This window comes from Malaclemys terrapin, chromosome 7 (assembly GCF_027887155.1).
Source record: "Malaclemys terrapin pileata isolate rMalTer1 chromosome 7, rMalTer1.hap1, whole genome shotgun sequence".
NCBI lineage: Eukaryota > Metazoa > Chordata > Testudines > Emydidae > Malaclemys > Malaclemys terrapin.
Genome location: NC_071511.1, coordinates 115,765,889 through 115,786,532, shown reverse-complemented (window position 1 = coordinate 115,786,532; position 20,644 = coordinate 115,765,889). Strand labels below are relative to the sequence as shown.

At 43.9% G+C, this 20,644-nt stretch overlaps 1 protein-coding gene across 5 annotated transcripts in view; it reads right to left on the bottom strand.

The window, feature by feature from the left end:
- ABLIM1 (actin binding LIM protein 1) overlaps positions 1-20,644 on the bottom strand; it is a 328,840-nt gene that overhangs the window by 175,619 nt on the left and 132,577 nt on the right. For all 5 annotated transcript variants that reach the window (XM_054033290.1, XM_054033291.1, XM_054033293.1 and 2 more), the window contains exon 2: positions 15,124-15,258. In XM_054033290.1, the coding sequence (XP_053889265.1) occupies positions 15,124-15,258 (135 nt within the window). The remainder of the gene's footprint in view (positions 1-15,123; positions 15,259-20,644) is intronic.

The following is a 20,644-nucleotide window of genomic DNA, read 5'->3' as shown; positions in this document are numbered from 1 at the left end:
AAACACCAAATATCATGAAACTCTTGACTAAAATCATGAGAGCTCGCAACACTGAATGATGTTTATATAAGGATAAGATGAACAATAATGTTGCTGCAGATGAACATCTTAAATATAAGCTGAATGAACAAACTGAAGGATTTCATGAGGAAGATTCTTATCAGCCTTTCAGAGCATGAGGATGCCATGTGAGTTACTGATACCCTCTGAGACCATGTCTACACACAAAATTATGTTGACCTAACTTACGTCAGCATACAGCCAACACGCTTATTAAATCGCTTGTGTGCACACACACTTGGCTCCTTGTAATGGCGGGGCACATCCTCACCAGGAGGACTTGTATTGTCAGTGTGGGGCATCGTGTGATGGCTCCTCAAGCCAGTAACAGTCGATGTTAGCAACGCAGTGTCTACACTGCCACTGCATTAACCTAATTACATCAACTGTGACTCTACGCTGCTCGGGGAGGTGGTGTTACTAAATAGGCATAGAGAGGCACTTGCATCAGTGGGAGCCAAATTTAAGTCAAGACACTTCCCCAGCTAGGTCAACGCAAGGCAGCTTACGTTGATCTAACTGTGTAGCGTAGACAAGGCCTAAGACAGGCTAATTTTGTTCGTTACAGTACTATTTTATTAGCTAAGTCATGTTATTTCCCCCTCAAAACAGTTTGTAAGACTTCATGGGATTTTTGGAGAGGGTTCAGAATTATTTGTAGAATTATGGAAGGTTGCTAAACAGATACATTGCGGGGCCTAATCCACGAATTTCCACAATATTCCAAATCTCCCCTCTGACATCATTGAATTATAAATAGCACAACCTCTCCAGAACTCAGTTTGCAGTATTATCTTTCCCCACTTGTATCATCTGGTAACAGATCAAAGGTCAAAGAACTAAGAGTTTAAGACACATTCCACAGGGTTGCTACAGTGTCCACTTACATGACCTTAGTTTTTTCCCACCCCTTTAAGGGCGGAAGATCCAGTTCAAAAAAGTCAGATTACAGAGCAGCCCAAGACCTAAACAGAGTTTAAAAAAAAACCACAACAAGCTCTTTGGATTGCAGATGATGTAGGTTTCCAAAAAATGATCACATAATTGAAATGGAAGGATCTGCTTGTGATCTAAATATCCCATAAAGGGGTCTGTAAGTACAATATTGTTATAGCTCCTTTTGACTACTCATGAGAAACATCTAATCCATGAAGGGTAGTTAGCATGTTAGTATTCACAATTATGAATACTACTTCGTGCTTATTTATAATAATTTTTTTCCTTACAAATGAAAGCTGATAATTACTCTTCCCTCACAAGATGTTTGGGGTTTGGGAATGCTTCCAGTATGACAAACCTCAGCTTGGTCTTGTAATTCAGAAGGGGCATTAGTCAGAAATTGCCATTGAGCCACATCTAAGGTTTTTAGCACATCTGTGATTATTTCACTGCTGCATTCAGACTGAAACACTTGTATAAAGAGGAGGTGCCTTCACTTCCACCCATTATCATGCTGCTGGTTACACAGCGACAAACATAATTATATGCACCTACGTCACATGCTTGATACTGGGAAGCTCTAGGGCAGTGATTTTCAAATTTATTCCTGGCAACCCAGTTGAAGAAAATTGTTGATGCCCACCACCCAACGGAGCTGGGGATGAAGGGTTTGGGGTGTGGGAGGGACTTAGGGCTGAGAGAGGGGGTCAGGGCTCTGGGCTGGGGGTGCAGGCTCTGGGGTGGGGCTGGGGATGAGGGGTTTGGGGTGCAGGAAGGGGCTCCAGGTTTGGGAGGGCTCAGGTCTGGGGCAGGGGATTGGGGCACAGGTTTACCTCGGGCGGCTCCCGGTCCGCAGTGCAACAGGGGTGCTAAGGCACCCTTCCTGCCTGTCCTGACACTGTGGACTGCGCTGCGCCCCAGAAGCGGCCAATAGCAGGTCCAGCTCCTAGGCGGAGGCACGCAAGCAGTTCCGCGCGGCTCTCACCCGCAGGCACCGCCCTCCCCTCCAGTTTCCATTGGCCGGGAACCGACCAGTGGGAGTGCGGAGACAGTGCTTGGGGCAGGGGCAGTGCGCAGAGCCCCATGGCCCCCCTCCAGCCTAGGAGCCGGATGTGCTGCTGGTGCAGCGCGGTGTCAGAACAGGTAGGGACTAGCCTGCCTTAGCCGGGCAGCAGCGCCGACGGGACTTTTAATGGCCCAGTCAGCGGTTCTGACCAGAGCCGCTGCAACCCAGTGCCCTAAATTCCGCAACCCAGTACTGGGTAGCGACCCGCAGTTTGAAAACCACTGCCCTAGAGCATCACTTTACCTTCATTAACAAGCTGGGATGGATAAGAATCTCCTGAGAAATCGGTTGGAAGCTGATCATTTATATTCGTTTCTATTAGGCTTCAGTGATAGACAGCAAGGAATCCACTATTTACACATTTCTTATTGCAGTTACTACTTGCCTGTGGAAGTAATGCAACCTGTTGGTATGCAAATTGATTGGGAGCTACAAAAGCCACTTTCAGTGTTACTAGCAAACCAGAAAGCTCAAAAGCCACACTCCCCACTGACCCACAGATAAATCACATTTTCAGTTGCTTTAATATCAAATCTTTTCATGGCAATCAATCCACCCTCACAGGTTCTTCTCTTACCACTTATAATGGGATGAAAAGAACAGTAACCACCAGACAAGGATACAAAAATCAGGTCCTGTTTACGTCAGATCCATACTCCAGGCTAAAATGCAAAAAGCCTCAGCTTCTATACATCATAATTTAGAGCCCAATCCTGTGCGTCATTACGCACCTAACTATACTCGAGTTAACAGTCCCATTGAAGTGAGTGGGACTCCTCATGAGTAGATGTTACTCACGCGTGTAAAAAATTGTTTTTGCAGGCTCAGGCCTTTCATCTGTTGCTATATAAACTACTTTCCTGTTATTGATTTTTGGTGATTAAAAAGCACCCCAAAGAAGGTCTCCAGCTCAATCCCCTTTCCTTCCTCACAAAACTCCCCTCATGCATGCAAGTGAGCACGCGCACACACACACGCACACACACACACACACACACACACACACACACACACACTCACGCACACGAAAAGCAAGGTCAGGATAAAATCCGCCATAACATATTGATCTTAAATGGAATTTAATGAATATTCAGACAAAATAGTATTTAATTAACTCTGCATCTGGAACACAGGACTATGTTATTCCCTAGTAGGGCTAACGGATTTTCATTACGCAACAGTCAAAGAATGCTGCTTTAAAATAGCAATATTGGAGTGGTGCTGCTAAAGACCTTTCGTCCCTCTCAATGTGTCTGTCTGTCATTCTCGTCTTAACTCTGGGTTTGAGGCAGCTGCTGAGTGGCTAAGATTCCGTGCATATCATCATGCAGGCAGAGCTCACCTCCTTGGGGATAAACGACACCATTTCTAGCTCTCCACTTTTTTTATCAGCTTTTAACTTGAGCCATAAATAGAACTAGCCATCCGGAGTAGGCAGCGATGGGAGAAGAGAGATGTACACTTATGGTTCTAAACCAGTATGAAATAGCAGCTGGCTGCCTCTCTGGGCTAAAGGAGCATAGCATTCAGCAGAGGTGCTTATCACCACTGTCAGAAAGTTTTAATGATAGCTTTATATAAAGAGACTCACAGCCCTACCTTGAAAACTAGCATTCTGGAAATATTCATCTACCCGAGTGGGGAGTGCTGGTTAAGGCATATCGGTAGGGACTATATTAATTTGAGAATACTCATGGTGGCGAATGTGTTTTTTCCATGAGAGACTGCACCTGAAACAGAATTTTGTGATTCTCCCTTGATAAATTCACAATGAAACCAGCAGTGCCCATAAGGTAGCACATTCAAAGTCTAGTGGGATTCTTACTTTCTATACTTGTCCTTACAGCATAACTGATATCACCCTCATGTATGACAAGCTACCATCTGAGCATGCCAGTGCAAACCGAGATGATACAGTAATACTGTTACCCCTTCTGATAGGAGTGCTCAGCCAAATTCAGAGTGCTGAAGGTTGTTTCTGTCAGGAGGAGAAACTGGTGATGGAGTCAAGTGTTTCTTTGTAAATAAACCAGGTTGCAATGTCCAATTTTCTTGAACAAAGGAGAATCGACCAAGAGAGAGCGTCTATGTTCTCAGTTCCAAGTGCCACAGGTGGCGGGTGAAACCCTCCTTCGGGGAGACTAGCCCCCCAGCCTTCCTGCCCCTATCCCACTCCCGGCTTCCACTCCTCTTGCCAGCCCAAGCCCAGGGGTGCTGGCCAGACCTGAGGTCCCGCTGGCTTCTAGGTAGAAGGAGGTGAGGAGGGACACAGCAGGTGGCCTTGTGGGGGAGGGTGTGCAGGAAAGAAGGGATATGGCAGGTGATGGGGGGGACATGGCAGGGACCTCCAGAGAATGGGATGGAGGAGAGGAGGAACTCACCAGGCAGTAGCAGGTGCCTCAGGGAAGAGACAAATCACAGGTGGGGCCACCACGGCCCAGGCGTCTGGCGGCGGGTCGATAGCAGCTGCACCAGGGGAGGCTTAGCTTCCCCTGGCCTATTATACCTGCTGCCCATGCCAAGCACCTTTTCAATAGCACTACCCTGAAAGCTCTCAGCTTTCCTCAGGGCCACATTCCCAATGTTCAGACTGTGTCTCATGCTTCCTTCTGCCTTGTGTGCTGGTCTTTTCCTTTTCCTTCTCACTCTCATTCCCCCTCTCCCCACACTCAAATAATACTCACAGAAGCCCCTCCACTCATGTAGTTCAAGTTCCTGTGTGGCTTCACATGTGCCTTTGTTTTGAACAGTGACATGTGCCTATGATTTGGTTGGAGGCCCCCAATTGTTTCAGCTACCTGGTTTCATAAGGGAGTTTAGTGGCTTCTTACATCCATCTTAAATGAGGCTTACACCGAACATCCCCAATTTCCATGGCCCAGAACAATACCATCACCTGTAATACACTGAACCCTATGGCATAGCACATATAGTTAACAGAAGTCAAATGGCTAAGGACCAGAATGGAAACCAAGCATACAGCAAAATTACATGTGATGACTTAGTCCCACAGATTCCTTGTTCCTCAGCCACGGTTTTAACTCTAACACCACTAGTGGGATTGTTCTATGGAGAGAAGTAGAATCCTTCTGTATTCCTACTATGCTAGCACATAAAAGTTCAAATGTTTCTGATGGGACAGAACATTCTGCACATTAGTATGGGTCTCTCATTGCAACAGTAAGGCCTGGAGTCTAAGCCAATATGTTGAGTGGAATAAGACAACTAAGATGCCTGTAGCTGAGTCCTGTCCCCATCAGAAGGAGTCGCTTATGTTAGCTAGCTGTGTACTCTACGGGATTAAGGGTGTCAAATTCAAGCCTCTGGAAAGAATTCATGCCAAATTAAAAACCAAACTAAATTAAGAGGAAAACGCCTGAAACTTCCTTGAACAGTGCATCCCATTTGTATGGACTATATGGTCATAAACATACGGTATACATCATTAGTTATCAGAAAAAGGTGGCCTCAGTTAAAATATGAAGGGTTGACAATGAACCAGATCTGCATCTCTACAGGAAGGGAGCCAGTGGTTTCAGCCTAGTTCTTGGAGAACTAGAAACCCCAAACAAACACACAGTCTTGTTGACAGTCTAAACCAGGAGACAAAGGATTGAATGGGCAATGGAGAGTGGAGTCCTCCCTCACACCTAGCAGTGGTCCCTCCAGGTCAGAGCTGTGGCCTGTTAGCAGTGCAGCATGATGATTCCCGCCGATGAGCTGCTACTCACACGAATACCCAACTGACTAGTCCTGTGAGGAGCTACTCACAGAGTATAGGATTCACAACCTGTCCCTGAAACACCTTCTGCTCTAGTTTCTCCATTTGTAAAGTCAGGATAGTACTTGCCTAAATGGAAGAACATTCTGAGGATCAATCAGCCACTGTTGCACAGTGCTTTGAAAATATAAAGCACTATATAAAGAGCTAAGTATTGTTATTAAAAACCCAGTAACTGTAACACACAATACATGTATGTTACCCTATCAGACCCGTTGATAGCCATGGTGGCCATTGAGAGCATGACTCAACTCTGTCCTATATATTCCCACACAAACTATCGGATGGAAGGGACAGTTCATGAGGTAATCTATGGTAAAAAAGGAGCAGCAGAAGGCCGTAATTCAGGCAAAGTTGTTAACTGCAAGAAATCATTTTCATCCATCAACAGCTAATACACAGAAAGTTTTAGTTAAACTTAGCAAAGACTTACTCACAACTCTCCACAAATATCCCGCAGCCATCTTATCCCCTTGCTGAATGATAATTTAGAAGGCAACATCTAACTGAAAGGAAGACATCTAACGATGCGGTGACAAAAAGAGTCACCTTTCATCCTAATAATGTATGCAAGAGGCGGAGAAGAAGAATAAATAATGTTCTCTTTGCATTCTCCTTCTGAAAACTGTGTTTGGCTGTGGTGTTCCCAAACAAGCCCTGGAGATGCTAATTTATTCCTATATGTAAGAGAGAGGGAGAGAGAGGCAGAGGAAAAGAGCATGGATATCTACGGATACAGATTATCTGGGGCCTGATTTTCAGAACTGGCTTCAGATTTTACACACATTTATCAACATCCAAAAAATTTCAGTTGCTTTGTGTGTGCATGCAACAGATAGATGTCTCAATTCTGCAAGATGCACCTGTATTTAAGTATCTGATTGCTCCTTGCACTGTGTTATTACATTATAAAATACACCTGCAATTAATCTGCACCTTCAAAATGGCCCCTACAAATATCTGCAAGTGCAAAAATGCAGGCTGAAAAACAGAGGCTGAAGCCACTACTACAGTACATACTGGGTATATACAGAATATCTGAATACATAGCTTAGATTCTTAAAGTAAAAACTGAAATTATCTCTTCAGTATAGACTTTATCTGCATACTCCCCAGAAGAATATACACTGGCTTAATAATTTTCATCATACCAACCCCCATGGTTGGCTCTAGTAGCTATAATAGTTTGTTACTTGCTCACAGCTAACAGAATTCTCTTTTGGGAGGTGGGGTAGAGTTGGGGTATTGGTGTGTTAAGTGTCACAGACTTTATCTCCACAGATGACTGGAGTGCCTGTACATATGCACTCAATTCATTGCAGAAACATCAAGCCCAGTGAAAACAAAGGGAGCCTTTCCACTGATTTCAGTAGGCTTTGGTTTAGGGTGATTTATAGCCATTTGAGTGTCACCACACTTGTGAATTCAGAGATGCTCCAGTCCCTCAATGTGGGGTTGCAGCAGTGCATTATAGGGGTCAGCCTGTCTGGATTTTTCCTTGATGTACTACGGTTTGTTGGTCACTAAGCAGGAATCTGTAAGATGTGAGTAGCAGGGATTTCAACTACACCCTTAACTACAAGCTGAATTAGCAACATGCTAAACAAATCAACCACTGAGTTTGTAGCTCTTAAAATACTAAGACACAGTACTGAGTCAAAGCAAAAAAAGTGTCTCCCTGGCGAAAGCCATGTAGGATGTAAAAGACTGAGAAGACCTGCAGGTATTTTAGAACGCTTAAGATACTTTCCTGACAAAATTCTCTGAAGTCCTTGGGCATGATTCATCCCTACGTTACTCCGGTTTTATGCCAATTCAGCCACACTGGCCCAATTAGAGTTACACCTGTGTAAAACTAGAGTGACATAGTGAAGAATACGCCCCTTATGTTTCCTGTGAGCTTAGAATGTGGTATGGGAATAAAATGTCAGGCTGCTGTCTTTACTGCCTGCCTAGAACAGTCTTCCTTGTATGTATCACACTAACAATACCAAAAAGGTTCAGTGCAAACACAAACCAAAGAGGGTCAAATCCAACATCTTCAGGGCATGACCAAATGCTTGGAAAGTAGCACTATCCACTCTCGGTCAGACACAGATCTATATGAGGTTTTGGATGCCAGAAGGGAACCGGAGTTGGAATTCCAATGTTTTCCCTATATTGATTAATTGTATAAAAAACATTGGATGGCTTTGGCCCCAAAGTGACAGTTTAAAATAAAATTTGTTATGGATAAGCTTATATATGTATATATAATGTGACCGGGTCAGGCCGGATGGCTATAGGAGAGCGATGTTTTGTTTGGACAAGAGCAGATTAAGGAGGGGACACGATAGCAGTCTTCAAATACTTGAAAAGCTGCCATAAAAAAAAAAAATGGAGAAAATTGTTCTCTCTTGCCAAATTGGACAGGACAAGAGGCAATGGGTTAAAAATACAGATTAGATTGAATCTCAGCAAAAACTTCCTCACTGTAAGAAAAGTAGGACAATGGACAAACTGCCTAGGGAAGCCATGGAATCTCCTTCATTGGAGCTCTTCAAAAGGAGGCTATATATACTATCTACCCCGATAGAACACGAATTCGGATAGAACGCGGTAAAGCAGTGCTCCGGGGGGGCGGAGCTGCGCACTCCGGCGGATCAAAGCAAGTTCGATCTAACGCAGTAAGATTTTTTGGCTCCCGAGGACAGCGTTATATCGGGGTAGAGGTGTAGTGTGACACAGCAGGGCCAGGGAGCAGTGGATGAGTGGTCCTATTGAAAATCCCAGGGGAAGCGGGCAGCGTAAGCCCGGCTAAAGGACCCTCCCCCAGCCTTTGGGGAGGATCCACTGAGCCCAGGAACTCAACTGATTACAGGGGACAACAAAAAAGAAAAACAAGGGCAGGTGTGAAGGTCAAAGGGTCAAAAAGAGATAACATAAAGGGGACACCGAGCAGAGAACCCCGGAGGCAGGTATATTAGCCCCAGAATAAGCAGATCCCTTTTCTCCTGGTAATTGAACAGGGGTTACTCCAGGTTAATCAGGACACCTGGGGCCAATCAGGACACCTGGGGCCAATCAAGGGCCTGCCAGAACCTGTTAAAAGCCCCCCCTCCGGTCAGATAGGCACACACAATGGGAACCATGGGGAGCAGGTGTGCTACTGGAGAGCCTGACAGTGCAGACACTGACAAATGCTGGAGATAGACCTCACAGGTACAGAGGTGAAGAGTAGGGGAAACCCTTCCCAACAGGGCGTACAGCCCCCTTCCAGGCCCCAGAGGTTTGGGGAGAAGAGACCTCATCAGAGGGGAGAGACTGAACTGGGTGCCTGGCCTGCCACCACTACACTGGAGGAGTTACCAGAGACTAAGGGTACGTCTATACTTATCCACTGGTTCGGCGGCCAGCAATCGATCTTCTGGGATCGATTTATCGCCTCTTGTCTAGACGCGATAAATCGATCCCGGAAGTGCTCGCCGTCGACACCGGTAATCCTGCTCTGCGAGAGGAGTAGGCGGAGTCGACGGGGGAGCCTGCCTGCCACGTGTGGACCCGCGGTAAGTACCTTTAAGTTCGAACTAAGATACTTCGACTTCAGCTACATTATTCACGTAGCTGAAGTTGCGTATCTTAGTTCGAACTGGGGGCTTAGTGTGGACCAGCCCTAAGAGGCTCCGCTCCCCCTCCCCTGTCAGGGAGGAACCCTGCCCAGACAATGTGGGGGCAGTAAACCCAGGGGCGTGGGGAAATTCCAAGAGAGAGAGGAATCCCCCAGCTCACCATTAAGAGGAAGCGTGGAACCCACCGAGATGGAGAAGGAGCTCTGCCACAATAATCATTATTTCAGTATTAAAAGGACAAAACAACAAGCAGTAATGAGTGTATCTGATAGGCTGAATTATGGGATCATATATCAGAAAGTCTTTCCAGCTTGTTTTTAAGTATTTCAGGGCTACTGGTTTTCAGTGCAATTTTAGTTCCCACATCAATTTTAAGATTCAGTATTATACTTTATTCAACTTTCAGAGATTTTTTTTCTAAAGAAAAAATATTTATGTTTACAGTATGTGTGTGTTTCAGCAGACACCAAAGAGTGTCTTTGTATTAAGGAGCTACGCTAGTCTAATATTTAGCTGTCTAAGACAGCTTTACTGTTCTAAAATGGGGTACCCCAATATTCTTGGGGGACAAGACAAATAAGGAAAAAAAAGGGTGGACACCTTCAAACTTATGTGCAGACTAGTAGGTATAGTCAGAATTACAAGATAAAAGTAACAGAGGGTCCTGTGTCTTGCATCTGAAGAAGTGAGGTTCTTACCCACGAAAGCTTATGCTCCCAATACTTCTGTTAGTCTTAAAGGTGCCACAGGACCCTCTGTTACTTTTTACAGATTCAGACTAACACGGCTACCCCCTAAGATAAAAGAGGGCTTCCAAATTGGGTAAAATGAGTTCCCTTCGGGAAAGCTCCAGCAGAAAGCATCCCTCTACTGATGCTCAATTGGCAAGGGAGCCATCAGACCCTAGAATATCATTAAAAATGTGAGTATAACTCTATTTGTAGTTTGTGCATAGGTCTTTAGAGGATTTCTATGTTCTTGGGTAATCATCACTTTAATTGTAACTTTAATAAAAGGTGTAAAACAGACTAGACCTTGTACTTGTGAAGGTACGTGTGGTCACTATCCTTGGTCTTATGTTTTCCTAGAGACGAACGCTGAAGCAAGTAGCAGAGGTGACTTTCACTCTGTTGAGCTTGAAACTGTAGCCACCAGAGCTGAACACATAGTGGTGTAATACAACATTACTACATCAAATAAAAGGCTACATTTCCACAAATCTGGTCACGATCCACAGCAGAGGAGATGGAGGGAGGGTAGTGGAATACAGATAGGGACCACACATCTTGAAGATGGTATTGCTGTCTGCAGTACTGCTGTCCCCACAGCTATATCTGCAGAAGAAGTCAGGACCCATGCATAATATCTTGTAAAAGTGTGTACGGAGTCTTAGACTGCTGGGTCCTGGATCTTTCTTTAGCTGCTTGTCCCTCAAAGGAGTCGGGTTCTGGATGAATGAATAAAAACTCCATCCCTTTAGCGGACAGAAGAGGCAAGCATTTCTCAAAGATCTGGCAGGCTCCAAAATGGCTTAGTTGTTTTGAAGGACCACCCTAGAAAGGCTAGAGAGCTGGAGGATGTCCAATAGATCATGTGTGTCTCCTGGATCTTAGAGAGGTATCTGGAGCTTGGTTGCTATCCTCTGTAACAGTTCCTGATACTGCCCGTGGTCATCAGGTGTGGAGGATGACAAACCCATTAGAACCGGCAGGACTGGTGGATCCAGCTCAACTTCTTCTTCTGCAAACTTTGATGGAGCCACAGTTAATATCAACTGGGAGAGGGAGGGCGGGTGTGATTCTTGCATAGATCCCAGGACATCTTCTATATGTATCCTACACAGTCCAGAAGGCAGGATCAGCCGAGGGGGGGGGGGGGGGAAATAATTTGGAGCATCTGATTCACTTGATGAAATAATCATCTCCTGCCCTACCGGCGGTGCCTGTGGTACTGGTAGGAGGATGTTCCAAGTTGTAGGAGAGGATCCTCTTCTTCTTGTGGTGGTTTCTTTGGGTGTGGGGGTGTCTCTAAGAGGAGCTGGGACCGACAGAAGAGGAGATTGGGGGAAGAACAAAGCAAAAATATTCTTTGAGGTAAAAGTTTTAGTCTTTCCTGGCATTTGGGGAGCCCCTGAGGAGGAGGGCCAGGAAATCCAGGGTGTCCGATGGTCTAGTATTTGGAGGATCCCACATGGACTACATCAGAACTAATGAAGCATTCAGCTCACAGAGAGGGCTGATAAATACAGTTTTTTTTTGGCTTGTGGGACAGAGTTGAAATCTTTATTAGAGCTTTCTTCCTTCTCTCCTTGCCTTCTTAAACAGCAGGATTATGAGGACCTAACTCCTTAGGACCCACACACGAAAACTCATCCGACTTGGACCAAGATGGGGAGGGATGTTTTTTTACCTGGAGGCAGATCTGGATGGGGAATCTGTCCTTATGCCTATACTCATGATCCCTAATCTCATGAGATTTTTTTTAGGCTTCAGAGTTTTAGCCTGTGCTCCAGAGCTCGTGTTTACAGGGGCACCGTTTGCAATCTGAAGCCACTATACGGGGGGGGGGGGGGGGTGTCTCCCCAGCCTGGATATGAATGGGGTCTCATAGCCTGCTTCATGAGGGGCAGCCACAGACAGAGTTCTTGTTCCTCATGAGTTCGGGAAGGGAAGGAGCAGCAAATGTGAGTCTCACCGAGGCAATAAAGGCAGCAGTAGTGTTCATCATGGAGAAAGAACGGGACAAGAGACAGTTCTTGAATCCCAGGACTCTTAGCACAGTCCCTCTCTGCAGAGAATAGCTTCCCAGGGTGGAGAGAACTAATCTAACATAAAAACACTGCTAATACCACGTCTAAACTACTAAAAATACTAACACAAGTTACAAATTATTAGGGTTGTCAATTAATTGCAGTTAACTCACACAATTGACTCAAAAAATCAATTGCAGTTAAAAAAAATTAATCGCAATTAATCGCACTTTTAAACAATAGAATACCAGTTGAAATGTATTAAATATTTTTGGATGTTTACCTACATTTTCAAATAAATTAATTTCAATTACAACACAGAATACAAAGTGTACAGTGCTCACTTTATATTTTTTTATTACAAATATTTCCACTGTAAAAATGATAAACAAAAGAATGGTATGAGGTGAATTGAAAAATACAATACTGTAGTGCAATCTTTTAATCATGAAAGTGTAACTTACAAATGTAGATTTTTTTTGTTACATAACTGCACTCAAAAAAACCAAAACAATGTAAAACTTTAGAGCCTACAAGTCCACTCAGTCCTACTTCTTGTTCAGCCAATCGTGAAGACAAACAAGTCTGTTTACATTTACAGGACATAATGCTGCCCGCTTCTTATTTATGATGTCACCTGAAAGTGAGAACAGGCATTTCCATGGCACTTTTGTAGCCAGTGTTGTAAGGTATTTATGTGCCAAATATGCTAAACATTTGTATGCCCCTTCCTGTTTTGGCCACCATTCCAGAGGACATGCTTCCATGCTGATGATGCTCATTAAAAAAAATGTGTTAATTAAATTTGTGACTGAACTCCTTGGGGTAGAATTATATGTCCCCTGTTCTGTTTTTTACCTGCATTCTGCCATATATTTCATGTTATAGCAGTCTCAGATGACCCAGCACGTTTTTTCTTTTTAAGAACACTTTCACTGCAGATTTGACAAAATGCAAATGTGAGATTTCTAAAGATAGCTAAAGCACTTGACCCAAGGTTTAAGAATCTGAAGTACCTTCCAAAATCTGAGAGGTACGAGGTGTGGAGCTTGCTTTCAGAAGCCTTAAAAGAGCAACACTCCGATGCGGAAACTACAGAACTGAACTACCAAAAAATAAAATCAACCTTCTGCTAATGGCATCTGACTCAGATGATGAAAATGAACATGCGTTGGTCCGCACTGCTTTGGATTGTTATCGAGCAGAACCTGTCATCGGCATGGACGCGTGTCCTCTGGAAGGGTGGTTGAAGCATGAAGGGACATATGAATCTTTAGCGCATCTGGCATGTAAATAGCTTGTGACGCTGGCTACAACAGTGCCATGCAAACACCTATTCTCACTTTCAGGTGACATTGTAAACAAGAACCAGGCAGCATTATCTCCTGCAAATGTAAACAAATTTGTTTGTCTGAGCGATTGGCTGAACAAGAAGTAGGACTGAGTGGACCCTCAGGCTATAAAGTTTTACATTGTTTTGGTTTTGAGTGCAGTTTTTTTCCCCCTTTACATAATTCTACATTTGTACGTTCAACTTTCACGATAAAGAGATTGCACAACATTATTTGTATTAGGTGAATTGAAAAATATTTTTTTTGTTTGTTTTTTACTGGGCAAATATTTGTAATAAAAATAACAATATAAAATGAGCACTGTACACTTTGTGTTCTGTGTGGTAATTGAAATTAATATATTTGAAAATGTAGAAAACATCCATAAATATTTAAATAAATTGTATTATATTATTCTTTAACAGTGCAATTAATTGTGTGATTAATCACAATTAGTTTTTTTAATTGCTTGACAGCCCTACAAATTATATTTACAGGTATTCAAGTAGAGGAAGATTGAAGCGACACTGGATTCCAACGCAGATCATGTAGCGGTAAGAAGGAACTGGACAGGTATCAGTCCACACTGCCCTTTATACCCTTGGTTCAGAGCACGAGAAGATGAACTGTGCATGGCAGACCAACAGACATAGCTTACTAAAAAAGTTTCCCAATTCAGGTGTATGATGCACATGCGTACCCATGTGTGGAATACACACAGGGATCATCACTTGAAAAACCACCATGATTTACAACACTATCAAATGCACACAAGAGTCTTGCATAAAATCCATGTTTTGTGCAATGTCAAAAGAGGCAATATAATCCCTCATGTTTATTTTCCCCCTTGCTGTTTATAATAATGAGCGCTTAGAAGATGGCCACTTCTGTTTCCTGACAGTTTTCCCTTCCATTGTGTGGAACATTATAAACATGCCCAATCCCACACGATCATCCTAAAATCCAGTCACTTGTTTAAAATGATTTAGAAGTAGTTGCAGGGGCCCCTAACAGCTGTTAATGTTCTCCTGTTCCCCCCACAAACAGGGGAAATTGACTAAGATCCCAGGTTCTGATCATGGTCTTAACTGACCATACAGGAGAAACGTGACTACCTACAAAAGTTTCAACTTTCAGTTACGGTAATCTTATTACTTGTAATGATAACTAATATAAATATGCAGAGTGACCTGTTTTTCTGAGTTGATGGCACTCCTAGAATGGCAATTACTGGATCCAGTAGTAATAAGAACAGAGTAACTGGTTGTTAATGTCATCGGTTTCTTAAAAAGGCCTGAATATATAAATGTTTGCTTAGAGAATTTGGTCTTTTTGGTGCCATTCAGCTGGATGCTCTTACACTTCTGACTCAGCCAGCTCTCCATTCATCCTCCACCTTCCCCACCCACAAGTTCTGGGACTGTGTATTTTGAGAAATACAGATGTCTTCTGATTGAATCCATCTCTGCCCACAGCTGTTGCCAATGACAATATCCAAAGTTAACCCCTCACAATCAACTCAAGACAAACTGGTTTGAACCATTCACATATATTAATTCATTTACGCCAAATGATTGTGAATTCGCTACCTTTGCAGGTGAAGCATTTGATGTGAAAGTGCTTGGACTGGACACGGAGCACTTCGCCTTTACACGGCTCCTCACATTTATGGCAGTGGATGACAGGCTTCTCAGTGGAGTGGTGAGGTTCTTGGGAATGGGCCACTGTAAAAATAAAATATATCACTGTAAGAAAAGGAATACAGGGTTTTCTACCCTTCATAGATCTATGCTTTCAGCAACCAGTGAGTGGTATATAATCTCTCCATAGATTACATTGTATGCCCAACAAATTAACATGGTAACAGAGATTCTGTGCACCTGTACCCTTTCCATAAAATGGTGTTTTAAGTCATGCACAACATCTGCCTTATTGCACTGAGACAAGCAGGGAAAGAGAAAGAGAAAAAAAATCCCTTAGTGATTTTGGTCACTCTCCCTGTCACGGATTCCACAAGTACTGCCTACAGTTCCAGAGCACATACCAAGTGTGCATGAAGGCATAAAACAAGCAAGCAGGGCAGAAAAAAAACTGGACAAGCATAACCTGAGCAGGAAGCCCAACCCAAGCATAATGAACAGAAACAGAAAGCAAATTTGCTAAGTCAAATCAACACAGCTACTTGGGTTTATGTACTACTTACTGCATTAGAATCCCATCTGATACGAAGAGTTAGAGTCCTAGGGAGGGATGTGATGCACAGAAAAATTGGAGTATACAGTAGCAGGCAGACAAGAGTGCAAGCACAGAAACATGTGTCTGGAGTTAGAAGAATAAAAGGAAGCTATATGGCTTGTTCTTACTTCTGCTGACTTCAACAGAATGTAACTCTTGTGTGTAGAGGAACAAGCCAAACATAGGAAAGGCTATAGAGGATCGAAGAGGGCAAAGTCATCCTCAATTTAAGCTTGCAAAGTAGCCAGAAGAGAACTTGGAGCACCAACAAGCAATACCTACACCTTTCAGCACATTTCCCAAGCAGACTCACAGAATGGCTGGGAAAGAACAGTGATAAGGGGGAAGAGCATTCTGTGTATTGATCACACAGACATTCCACTTTGCCCTAAATTCTTAACTCCCGTAACTACCACAATGAGTAGCTTCTAAACAGGAGCAGAAGGAAAAAATCTCGTCAGTATTATATCCACACTTTACTGTGCTAGTAAAACCATGACTGCTCCATGTTTTACTTCTCACCAGACACTCAAGAGCTGTATGGAATCAGGCTAAGGACCCAATAAACCCCTCAAGGACTGTAATGGAAAAGCATGGGGTAAATCAATACAGAATTTGGCTCAGTTTGTGTTATCTGAGGTAGTTAGTGGTGCCCTAAACAATCCCCCTGAGATTTTTCTTCTTTTACTAGCAGAAAATTGTGCTCATTATACTACTGTATTCTCAAAATAGTGACATTGCTCACCAATGTATTTTTAGGATAACACATGCATGCATCCGATGAAGTGGGGTTTAGCCCATGAAAGCTTATGCTCAAATAAATTTGTTTGTCTCCAAGGTGCCACAAGGACTCCTCATTCTTTTTGCTGATACAGACTAACACGGCTACCAATCTGAAACCTGACATACATGCTCTATGTTTCTACCTTCCTTGAATCTCCGTATTGCCTTCTGCTGCCATTTGGATGGAGTTCTATCTGGGTATGTATTCATGGCATATTCAGCACCATAGACTTCCGAGTACTATCCCCCCTTCCCCCTTGCTCTCAGACCCTTTCCCACATGCTCTCAACTCCTCCTACTCCCTCGCCTCAGCTTGCTGGATGGACATCCTTCCTGGTCACGCTCTGACATCCTCTCTCACTCTTAACTTTGCACCTTCCTTTGCACCACTGTTTACAGTCATCACAGCCTCCCATCTAGTATTGCCATGCAAGTTCCCCCTCTTCCTTCAATAAACTTATGGAAATTTATCTACAACTTCATCAAGTACTTTTGCTATAAAGCCACTCTGTTTTATTCTTTTTTGTACATGCTCCTACCTTTAGAGCATAAATTGGTTGGGGAAGAAACTTTGCTATTTTGTACAGTTTACCTATTATGCACATTAGGTGGGCAATACATAGTAAACAGAAAGAAAAACAGTATTATACATGATTTCCTTTAAGTTTTTCAGGCAACAATGTTTATCTTCAAATTCAGCTAAACTTATAACTCAGCAGCTGTCATTTGGTTAGCGCAGTTTTTCTATTTAAAACATTTAGAGAAAGCTTAGCTGCCTGGATTCCTTGACTGGAATATGAAGCTTTACCTCTTCCTCTGTGGTAGATATCATCTCATCTAGATCCCTAGAACTGTGATTCAATTCACATGAGTAAGCAGAACACAGAGGGGAATGCCAACTAATATTTTAATTAGCAGTTACTTCTAAATAAGAACCCATAAGTACATTGCCTTGAGTGAACCTCTCCTAATCTGTAATGTAATACTATTTTTGGAGTGGAAGAGCAGAGGTTATTATTCTTACAAGCAAGACTATTAAATAGTCTATTAACTTAGTTACAAGTTTTAGTAGTACAAAAGAAGAAGAAAAATCCAAACCTATTAGAAACTCCTGCCTTGTATTATTTTAAAATACAATGAGCAAAACTTGCCTCTGATTTGTATGGTGGGGAATGGGCCAGACCCTGGGCCCATTGAAGATAATAGCAAAGCTCCCATTAGTAACCCCCCGCCCCACAATATCCTGCTCTATCTACTTTGTGAACATAGAGCTCCTTAATAAATTCTGTCCATACCAGAGTCTTGATCCCCCTTGTGCATTGGAGAAGAGTTGACCCATATTTGGAATGAAATAAAAGGCAAATCGGGCCAAAACTGGGAATCAGTATTATATTGCCAGTAACGAGTTAACTTTCTCATTACGTTTTGCCTTTCAGGGCCATTTAAGTTAACACAATGCTCTCAGCTCCCATATCCAATCTGAGCTCTCTGATGGAGGTAATTACAGTGCCCATCATACTGGCATCAGCTCTGGCTTTGGTATCGAGGTTCAGCAACCAACTGCTGCTCCTTCCCAAGGAGTCACTTGCAAGCTTTTCCTTTTGGATATCTACATTACACAGCAAAGGTTTCAGTGCCAGAGAGGACTCTTTTCACATTCACCAGCGAGCACGCAACAGGGAATTAAAAGGGGTGGGGAAAGAGTGGCGCACCATGCAGGAGAATGGTCATGAAATAGGGTTACCATATTTTGTGCCTCCCAAAGGAGGACACTCCACAGGGCCCCGGCCCCACCCCCAGCCCCGCCCCTGCCCCAACTCCGCCCCCTCCCCAAAGTCTCCGCCCCCTCCCCTGCTTCCCGCGAACATTTGAGTCGCGGGAAGCCTGAAGCAGGTAAGGGGGAGTGTGGGGGGAGGAGGCGCGGCCCAGACTGTCCCCGGCCCTGGGGTGCCGGCCCCGGGCCCGGCCCCCGAGCCCCGGCCGACCCGATCCGACCCGGCCCCGCCGGAGCCCCCGGCCCGGCCGACCCGACCCAGCCCCACCAGAGCCCCCGGCCCGGCCCCGCCGGAGTCCCCGAGCACCCGGCCCCAGAGCCCCCGGCCAGGCACCGCACCGCGGGCCCGGCCCGACCTCCAAGCACCCGCACCGCCGGCCGGCATGTCCCGATTTTCCCGGACATGTCTGGCTTTTTGGGCTTTCCCCCCGGACGGGGATTTGGAGCCCAAAAAGCCGGACATGTCCAGGAAAATCCGGACGTATGGTAACCCTACATGAAACCACCCCTGACTGCAGACTCCTTTAAAAACAGGTTTATGACTAAAGTTCAGCTACAGTCAGAAAAATGATTATGTACAAGTTTATTGGACATTTGTAAGCTGGAGAATGATTTTGTGGTGAGGTCCCTGAGCAAGGTTTAGTAGAGATCTCAGCCTGGCACTGGAATCCCCACCTGCATCAGCAAGGACACCTCTACTCCAGAAAGGATTTACCCTCTGGATTTTTGCCCTGGCAGGGATAGGGCCAGAGAGTTGCTCTAAAACCGTGGTCAAGGCTGTGCTAATCTAGTCACCAAGAGAGGAGGGATGACCCAGCGGTTAGGACACCAGCTTAAGACTTGAGATCTGAGTTCAATTTCATGCATGACCTTGGGAAAGTCACTAGCCTTTCTGTGCCTCAGTCCTCCTGCTGTAAAATGGGGAGAATAGCACTGCCCCTCACAGGGGTATTGTGAGGCAAAAATGCATTAAAGATTGTGAGACACTCAGACACTAGGGTGATGGGGGCCATTTAAGTAAGTTAGTAAACATGGTCGTACCCCTTCCCCATCCATTTTTAGGGCTGCTCTTCACTAGAAAATAAGGTTGTGTTAGACCTCACACTTGAGGAGTCATGTGAATTAACATTACCTTAAAGCATCAGCCCAGACAGGCTCCTCAAGGCTATGTTCGAACACTACCTTATTTTCTAGTCAGACAAGCCCTAGGCATGGTGCTGGCCAGCTCAGGACAGACTTTTCAGCAGCAGGTGGTCTATGCTAGCAAATGCCAAAACCACCCAGGCCTGAATCCAGTCCCTTGTTTAGAAGGCCTTTGCAAACCTCTGGAGAGGTGAAAGAAAGCCATATTATCATGAAGGCAATTACAAGTTTGCCATTTCCCAGTACCTAGGAGCAAATCCCCCCTGCTTTAGAATATGCAAAATCTTATAATTAAAAAAAAAAAAATCTGTAACCATCTCAAATAACACTTCTCTAAAACATTTTTTACCAAATTAAAAAAGACAAACAGATAAAGCATATATAAACAGAAGGATTTTGTGAGATGAAAGACAGTCATAACACAAAGCTTCCCATATGTATAGCATGTACATTACTTGGGTTATAAGCTCATTGTGGCAGCAGCCATCTTTTTGTTCTGTTTGTACAGCACCTAGCACAATGGGGTTCTGGTCCAGGACTGGGGGTCCTAGATGCTACTACAACACAAATAATAATGTGCTTACATACCACAGAGCTAGTGTGAAATTAATGAAATTCAAGTGCTCACTGACACTAAGACAAAGTTGCACCAGTGTAACTAAAAGTGTAATTTCATAGTGAGGTAGCTAAGCCAGAGCAAGTCTGTGTGCTGACACTTTTGTCTCAGTTGAAACCGGATATACCCATTTAGCTCATATCAGTAAATTTACAGGAGCCGGCAAAACGGATACACCCAGTTTTAAATCAATACAAGATTCCACACAGGAGTTTGCACCATTTTAACTAAACAGACTTTTAAAAACTAGATTTAGTTGAACAAGTGCAACTTGCGTGTAGAAAAGCCCTAAAAGAAATGCTAGTAATACAGTGATCAAAAATGAATATTTCTTTGAATATGTAGAATAATGTATCTTTTTCAAGCTTCACTGTGAAGCCTACATTGTACATACTGAAGCCTTAGCTGTTACAGTGCTTCCAGCTTTGCTCTCAAGTCAATCCATGCAAACAACAAGAAATCACCAAAACAAATTTTCAGTGAGGCATCTTGTTATTTTGTAGGGCAGATACAACTTTGGAAGTTAAATTGTGTGCTGGAAACAGCAACCAGGCCATTT